The sequence below is a fragment of the Callionymus lyra genome, chromosome 9, assembly GCF_982586985.1.
Source record: "Callionymus lyra chromosome 9, fCalLyr1.hap1.1, whole genome shotgun sequence".
In the NCBI taxonomy this organism is placed as follows: Eukaryota; Metazoa; Chordata; class Actinopteri; order Syngnathiformes; family Callionymidae; genus Callionymus; species Callionymus lyra.
The window spans coordinates 13,215,799-13,224,422 of NC_141826.1; the positions used below are offsets into that span (position 1 = coordinate 13,215,799).

The 8,624-nt window shown below is 40.3% G+C and overlaps 1 protein-coding gene across 1 annotated transcript; it reads right to left on the reverse strand.

The window, feature by feature from the left end:
* Positions 1-533: 533 nt before the first annotated feature.
* On the reverse strand, positions 534-8,381 carry hspa9 (heat shock protein family A (Hsp70) member 9). The gene is made up of 16 exons (XM_087799800.1): positions 8,158-8,381; positions 7,446-7,504; positions 7,249-7,336; positions 6,594-6,775; positions 6,387-6,511; positions 6,241-6,314; positions 6,048-6,154; positions 5,815-5,977; positions 5,557-5,649; positions 4,583-4,792; positions 3,875-4,102; positions 3,569-3,791; positions 2,509-2,603; positions 2,337-2,429; positions 2,128-2,268; positions 534-1,320 (listed from the first exon to the last, which is right to left on the reverse strand). Exons 1-16 carry the CDS (start codon positions 8,236-8,238, stop codon positions 1,204-1,206), a joined length of 2,079 nt encoding a protein of 692 aa, XP_087655926.1. The 5' UTR covers positions 8,239-8,381; the 3' UTR covers positions 534-1,203.
* Between the last annotated feature and the right edge of the window lie 243 nt (positions 8,382-8,624).

Sequence of the window (8,624 nt, forward strand, 5' to 3'; positions counted from 1 at the left end):
AGAACCTGCAGATCCTGATCACATAACGTGTTTTGGATCAATTACTTACATTTATTTGAACATAATTAAAATGTACAACTAAAGTAATTCACTAAGTTCCAACCAAGATAAAATGCGACACATATTTTATCCACTAGATGGTGCCATTTGCTCCGCAGTGGGTTGATATATTCCATTAAAACCCTCTGGTCGATAAAGGTCGTTTTAGGCCTTTTATTTCAGATTGACAACTGTTTTTTTAATGAATACAGCTTTCAATTACGAAAATGCATTTACATAAAATTAAAAGTAATTAATTGAAAATGTATATAGCACTTTTCTAGACCAGGGTCACAAAGCTCTTAATCCAACAAAAATAAAAGAAAAAGCAAACATTTATAGATTTAAATTAAGCCGTTTAGTAACAGATATTGTTAGTCGTAATCAAAGACGACCAACTATGAAGGTACATTTCACTCTTAATCTCCGATACAAATTTTGTCAAGACAAGTGACTTGTAAAGAAGGAGCCGGAAAGATTTCAAGCAACAAAAATTGTACACTTTAATTTTTATTAGAAAAGACGATTATACTTTAACATCATCACACCAACTCCTCGGGTGCGGTCCAGTGTAGCCGTTTGTCCTCTGCAGCAGGCTTCACTCTCCATTTATACCAGACAATTCTTTTTTTTTTTTTAGATGGCAGAAAATAAAAGACAGGAATGCCGAGGCGGAGCTCTTCTCAGACTTCATGATTATTGGGAGTAGAAACCAAAGCCGCTCCAACCCTCGGCTCAGTTGTGCAATTAAACGTCCAATTTTCACATGAGAGAAACAAAAGAGCTCGGATGGAAGCGGCGTTCGTGTGAGAAATCAATGAGACTTGACTGAACCTACGTCTCCACCTGAAGACCGAGTGTACAAGTTAAACTTGCAAAAGAAGGGGACGCAAATGGATCCTTGTTTTTGACAAAACATTGTTGTAGAATGTATATAAACAGCTCTGTATAACGGACAAAAAAAAAAAAGTAAAATTTAAATTACAGACATAGGACAGACAATGGCTTTATGCGAGAATGACTTACTGCCAAAACACAGTAACTATTTTCAACTGTGAGAAGGACAATGATTCAGCATGTCCACCTTTATAGTGGAGCCCGCCCCCCACAATCCAACAGTCCTTTGTTTGCTCTGAAACCCAACAGCCACGATGAGAGAAGCATCTACTGCTTGCCTTCCTTCTTCTCTCCCTCTGAGGAGTCTGAGCTGCTGCTGCTGCTGCTGTCGCTGCTTCCACTGCTGCTGCCACTGCCGCTGCTGCTGTCGCGCTCTGCTGCCATCTAGAGACAGAAAGGAGGAAGAGCACAACGTTTAAATGATGAAAACTGATCAATTGAAACACAGGAGACTTAAGCCCCTTACGTGAAAACCCGACTCTCCTGACTTATTCACAAGTTGTAAATGTTGAAGTCGTCCAAAAATGCAGACGGTCATTCATCATGACGTTGCTCAGTTTTGAAGTTATTACTTAATAAAGTTCTCTCCAATTTGAAATCTCGCCAAAAGAGATTACGGTTTAAATTAAACATTCTGACGTCACTCTGGTGGAGGCGTCCTCCCCTAGAAGCCCTAATTCGGTGAAGTATCTACATGTTAATTGTGAAACAAATTCAATATTTATGTAAACATGGTCAGAGTTACTTCTGCCTTTAGGCATTTTTGAAATGTGTACATTAAGCAGCAAACCTGATTTTTATCATTCGTTTTTAATGTATAAAACGGGAGTTTCAGGGGTGAAATTTACGTGAGTCCTTGAATGCAACTCGTGTTTTTGTGGCCAATCAGAGCAGAGTGGGTGTGGTTGCTTGGACGAGACTTCTTCTCAGCCAAAACATTGCATTTTAAGTGGGCAGGGCTTAAGCATATTTTCTAATGTAAATCTTTATTAAATGAGCTTTGTGCAAAAAGAAACATACTGATTTTGTGTCAAAATAAATTCATTATTCTCTTACTACTGTGTAACATGACTGAATTAAGTTGTTGCCCCGTTTCAAATTGGCATTTGATATAAAACAATCTACATTATATCACATTTACTTCTCGTTTCTTGTGGCCCTGGAGTTCGACACATGGATTCAGAAGCTCACCTTCTTGTAGGCCATTTCGAAAAGTTTAAGTGAAGCCTGCTGCAAGGTGGTTGCCGCCTGCTTGATGTTCTCCCCCGTCTCCGCATCCTTGTTGTTCAAGATCTCTCGGACCTTCACGATTTCCTCCTTCAGCTTAGTGCACTGAAGAGAAGAAAAAAAAAGTTAATATCACCACATTTTCACTCTGTAAACCACTTTTGTATCTGTACCTCATCGGCGGGAAGCTGGTCCTTGAACTCCTCCATCTTGGACTCTGTATCGATAACAATTCCTTCTGCCATGTTCACAGCTTCAACGCGGTCCTGGTTGACAAAGAAAAAAAAAAAGCCATTAGAGACCAGAGTTTAGGTTTTTTGAAGCACTTGAAGACGTTTTAATCACCTTTCTTCTCCTGTCCTCCTCGGCGTACTTCTCAGCGTTCTTGATCATGTTCTCGATGTCGTCCTTGCTGAGACCTCCAGACGACTGGATGACGACTGAAATTCAAATCAATAAGAACATTTGATTTTCATTGTCAATCCCATTTAAACTGACACACGTTTGTCAGCTTTTTTTATTTATTTTATTATTATATATCTAAAGTCTATCGTCTGTTTAGCTCAAAATAATTACCTCTAAATATGAATGAAGAGTTGATGCAATTCTTCAACAAGAACTATGGATCTCAAAGTCTTGTCTTTTTCACGAGTCTTTGTCCTTGATCAAACAAATCTACTTTTACAAGACCAATGTTCTATATCCGTTTTACAAGGTTAGGGAGATTTTTTTGTACAACAGAATCAGCAGCTTTGTTTTAAAAACTGACTTTATCATTTCATGTGTTGGAACATGACTCATTGGGATCTGGCAACAGGGACAGACATTTATATCATATATGGAACAAACAAAGCAGTGCCTCAGTTATTGCTGTGTTTAAATTCTGTAAACCTGCATTAAATGTAATATGCAGAGTAGTGACCATTTCATTATCGTTTGAATCAACAACATTTATTTGAACTTGCAAACTCGACATAACATACGAGGTCCTGCATCTCAACAGCTCTTAGCTTTGCCGCCCAGCCAACCAATAACAGCAGCTGATCACTTATCTTATTAAATACAGTATTGTAGCGTCTAATAAGCGGCCGCTAAATAAAGTGTGTGAAAAAAGTAATGACAGGAATTCACCGTTTTATTGGCACCATAAGTCAGGTGGATGCAGTAGTTGGTGCTTTCCACCAAGTTAAATTTTCATAAGTTAAAAAGTTTAAAGTTTAAAACTAAAAGTGAAACAGTGCGACCGTGTAAGGTGAACACAATATGGTGAGCAACCCCTGAATGTGTGTATCACATATCTTTCAGGCAGAAGTTCAACATGTCCATCCAATACATGTAGATTGTAAGACAATCAAACCTGAAGTTGATTTAAACTCTTCCTCTTGAAATAAATGATCCAACTCACTCTGCTGTTCGCGGCCTGTGCCCTTGTCCTTCGCCGACACGTGGACGATGCCGTTGGCGTCAATGTCGAACGTGACCTCCACCTGGGGGACGCCTCTGGGAGCCGGGGGGATTCCAATCAGAGTAAACTGTCCCAAGACTTTGTTGTCGGCGGCCATTTCTCTCTCGCCCTGGCACACCTTGATCTCCACCTGGGTCTGGCCGTCAGCAGCGGTGGAAAACACCTGTGGGGGGGGGGGTGCAGAGAAGGTTTAGAAAAGAGCAGGCGCCTTTCCCATACGACTGCTGCGATCGACTAGGGGGGTACCTGGCTCTTCTTGGTGGGGATGGTGGTGTTCCTGCCGATCAGTTTGGTGAAGACGCCGCCAAGGGTCTCGATGCCCAGCGACAGCGGGGTCACGTCCAGCAGCAGCACATCTGTGACATCACCCGCCAGGACTCCACCCTGGATGGCGGCTCCGATGGCAACGGCCTCATCTGGGTTCACAGACTTGCTGGGGGCCCGGCCGAAGAGATCCTGAACGGTCTGTTGGACCTGCAGATGAAAACATGAAGTAGATGAAGCACCAAGTCAAGATGGATGACAGTCATCCTCTGAACACTGTCATCAGTGAGCAGAGAAGCAGAATGAGTGCACAAATGCTCCTCCCTTGATGCAACACTAGACTAGACTCAGGGACTGATTCATTCCTCAGGCTATGAGATTTTACAATTCTGAGTTCAGGGGCAGGAGTGGAGTAAAAGTATAATGATGTTCTGTTCTATGTTAGTCTTTGTATCCTTTGTTATTTCTCTTTGATCTATGTTCTTTATCTTAGACTTGGATTGTATCATCTTGTTATTTCTCTTTACTTCTCTTGTTCTTATTTTATTTTTTATAAAAAATTGCTGTATTGCTGTGGCTAATTGGGGGAAAAAAAATTCCCCAAGGAGACCTCCTGAGGGATCAATAAAGTTCTACCTAACCTAAGTTTTGATAAAAAAGGGAATAATCCATCAAGTCTGGTTTACACACCTTGGGCATCCGAGACATGCCTCCCACCAGGAGAACTTCTCCAATGTCTCCCTTCGACACTTCAGCGTCCTGCATGGCCTTCTGACATGGCGCCACCGTGCGGCGGATCAGGTCGGCAACGATGCCTTCAAACTGGGCGCGGGTCAGCTTCATGTTGAGATGTTTGGGCCCAGAGGCGTCCATCGTCAAATAAGGCAGGTTGATGTCGGTCTGTGGAGGAAAACCAAATATGTTGTAAAATGGTAAAACATTACAGTCGCATTGGAGACATGATTGAGCTCCTGAGGGGTTTTGAGTGAAGCTGGAAACCTTAAGAAAAATCAATGCATTAAAGAACGTATTGATAGAAGTTTACCCTGATACTATAGATTTGTTTTATTCCCTCCGCACTTCCAAAGGGAGAGGCATACATCCTATTATATAAATATTGCGTTTGACCAAAATATGTTTTGAAAAACAAATGAATAATAAAGTAAAGATTAATCAGATATTAAAAGGGATATTGAAATGAGAAATTTAAAAGTGTATAGTGTCACTACCATACCTTGTCAAAGATAAGAGTAAATTAACACTGATATACTGTGTATTTAGTTAGAGGCCAAAACACATTTTTTAAAGTGATTTTACTAATCTTACTCAATGCAAGTCACACTTGCGTAACGTTGGACCTTTAAATCAGGGGTCCCCAACCTTTTTCACACTGCCGACCATCAGAGAAAGTAAAAAATAAACTGTAAAAGTTTGTGCTACCGTCATTTTCAGATTTATTTTTTTTGAGTAAATTTGACTGATCAGCATCTTGACGTGTCAAGAGTCAAAGACTGATGTTACTTTCGTGAAAAATACAATCTTTCACTCAACAGAAACTAAATTATATTCATCATAATTTCTTTGTGGATCGGTAACAAATGCCGGGGGTTTGGGAACAAATGCTTTCAACAATGAAGAACGGAGAAGCAAACGGGTGATGGTACCTGAAGAGCAGATGACAGCTCACACTTTGCCTTCTCAGCAGCTTCTCTGACCCTCTGAAGAGCCATGTTGTCCTTCATGAGATCAACGCCAGACTGTAGATTCAAAAAACATCACACATTAGAGAAAACCAAGATGAGTCAAAACAGACCTAAATATTTTGAGAACAAGTTGCTTCATTAAATTCAACAGAGTAACATCAAAACAAGTTTTGGTTAAATATTATAAGAATCCTTAAATGTTGCCAAAAAAACAGTTACCTCTCTCCTGAACTCTTTAACAATGTGCTTCAACAGATGCTGGTCAAAGTCCTCTCCACCCAAGAAGGTGTCACCGTTGGTGGACTTGACTTCAAAGACTCCCTTCTGGATCTCCAGGACTGAGATATCGAAGGTTCCACCTCCGAGATCGTACACGGCAATGCTGCAGGGAGTTTAAGCAAAATGAGAAACGGCCACGATTCAAATAATTCGCACGACGACCTTTGACTTACATCTTATCCTCAGTTTTTTCAAGACCGTAGGCCAAAGCGGCGGCAGTTGGCTCGTTGATCACACGAAGGACGTTCAAACCTGAAATCTGTCCGGCATCTTTGGTGGCCTGAAGACGGAGAGAAAAGATTAATAATAATTTCCTCATTTGGTAATAACTTAACTTTGCTAAAAACTGCCATTGTGATCACGCACCTGTCTCTGGGAGTCGTTGAAATAAGCTGGAACTGTGATCACAGCATTCTTCACATTTGATCCCAGGTAGTTCTCTGAAGCAAAAAAAAGAAGCGCAAATTAAGTCTAGTTTTGAATTTACTTATTTTGACATGTCACGGTCATACCTGCGGTTTCCTTCATCTTCATCAACACGAACGCACCAGCCTGGCTGGGGGAGTACATTTTCCCATGAGCCTCCACCCAGGCGTCGCCATTGGACGCACGCACAATTTTGTAGGGCACGTTTTTTCTGTTGAATGAAAGATGTCAATAATGATTCCCGACTAAATACAACGACGTGAAAGAAATAGACATTTTGAGGATATTCTTACAGATCTTTCTGGACCTCTGGATCGTCAAAACGGCGTCCAATAAGTCGCTTGGTCGCGTAAAGGGTGTTCTGTGGGTTGGTGACGGACTGGCGCTTCGCAGGCATGCCGGCCAGACGTTCCCCTTCAGCGGTGAAGGCGATGACTGAAGGGGTCGTCCTGGCTCCCTCTGCGTTTTCTAACACCTGTAAAGAGAGTCCACAATTTAAGTATAAACAGACACAAGACCTAAGGAACATTGTTAAATAACTAAAAACTAACAAAATGATGTTTAGGAAAGAAACTTGGATTTAACTGGACTATACTTTAGTCATTCTCGAGAAAAATAATCCAGAGACTACATTTTTAAGACTTAGAACCTTTTCAAAAGCCTAGCAATGAATAATAAATATACTAAATTCGTCAATAAAACCATCAAACTTCAACAGGGAAGATAAAAATCCACTTTAACCTTAAAGAAAATTGGCAATATTTTCTATTTTGAACATGGATTAATAAAACTGAGTTGTACATTATGATAAACTAGAGTTTGAGTTACCACATGTATCAACACGATTATGAATCGTGATGCTACGAACATTCAAGCAAACAATTCTAATCTGACCATTTAAAGTTCTTCTTAAGCCTTGTGTCAACAATATCAGTTTATCACAATCACCTTGGCTTGCTTTCCCTCCATCACAGCCACACAGGAGTTGGTGGTCCCAAGGTCAATCCCAATGACGGCCCCCCTAACCGCTTCCGACCTGAAGATGAGGTCAAATAATGAAGGTCAGAAGGTTCATGGATAAGTGTTTTTCCCCCACAGACTCATTGTTTAGAAACTATTCACACTCTTCATTTTTAAATACTTACGCATAGTTTCTCCTTGACAGAGCTCTGAGAGCCTCGCTTTGGATCCCACTCCAACACGCCTGGAAAAACAAGATATATAACTTTCAAACTTAATGACAGCCATGAGGTAAATTAAAATACTATATGATTATATTATTATTAAATTATTTTCATTTGGATTACTGGAGTGATCATAGAATTAACTGAAAGTAAAAAGATAGTCCTTCGTAGGATATAATGGGTGTTTAATAACACATTTAATTGGAATCACCTTTATGTAAATTGTACAATGGCTCGATAATAAAAATCAAGTTGTTTTATCACGATAAAAACATTGAATTTTGGAAAAGACAGCGAATAAAAGAGTGAAACATTTAAGTGTATAACCCTGAACACCATGTGACAACGATTGCAGCATGTTGGGGGGGAATGGAGGACGTTTAAATGAAGGTCATACATCCGTTCAGATATGGAAAAAACAACAATATATCACAACCTGTCGGTGATAGCGATGCATTTATCGAAAAAGTTCATCGAAATATGTCAAATTGATATCAATAAAATGCGTAAAACTTGAAAAGCCGGTAGTACGTCATAGCAGCTAATGGAGTTTTATGCGACGCTAGAAAACACGACACGCTAAACGACGACAGTTCGCAAATATATATTTATAAAACTGTATAATGAGAAGCATGTTAAACAAATCATTTGATATGAAGGTTATTTAAATTACCTTTTTCACCAGGGTAGAGATGTTCCGGGAGCCGCTGGTAGCGGGGAAGCTCCTCGCAAGATTCCTAGTGACGTTCAGCATTTTCGATGGAAATGTCGTTGGCTTAGATATGATCTTAAATAAGCAAAGAGGCGTTTTACGTCGACAGAGGTGAGCTATGGCGGAGGACTGACTCGCTCTCGGCTGATGCTAGACCGGTTGAAATGCTGGGCAGCTTCTAGAATTATCCAACATGTGTTGCAGCATGAACCCACTAGGGCCACACGAGGCCAGTGCCTGAATAAAATGAGAGAAAAAAGGGGAGAATTTATACATATGCGAAGTAGCAATGTTTATTTGATTGTTTATTTGAAATACTTTATAGAGTGCCTTGGTTTTTTAGCATTAGAAAATCCACTTTTGTGCATGTTTTCGACTTGATTTTAAACAGGATTATTTCTGGACAGATCAACGTGCTGGGCATATGA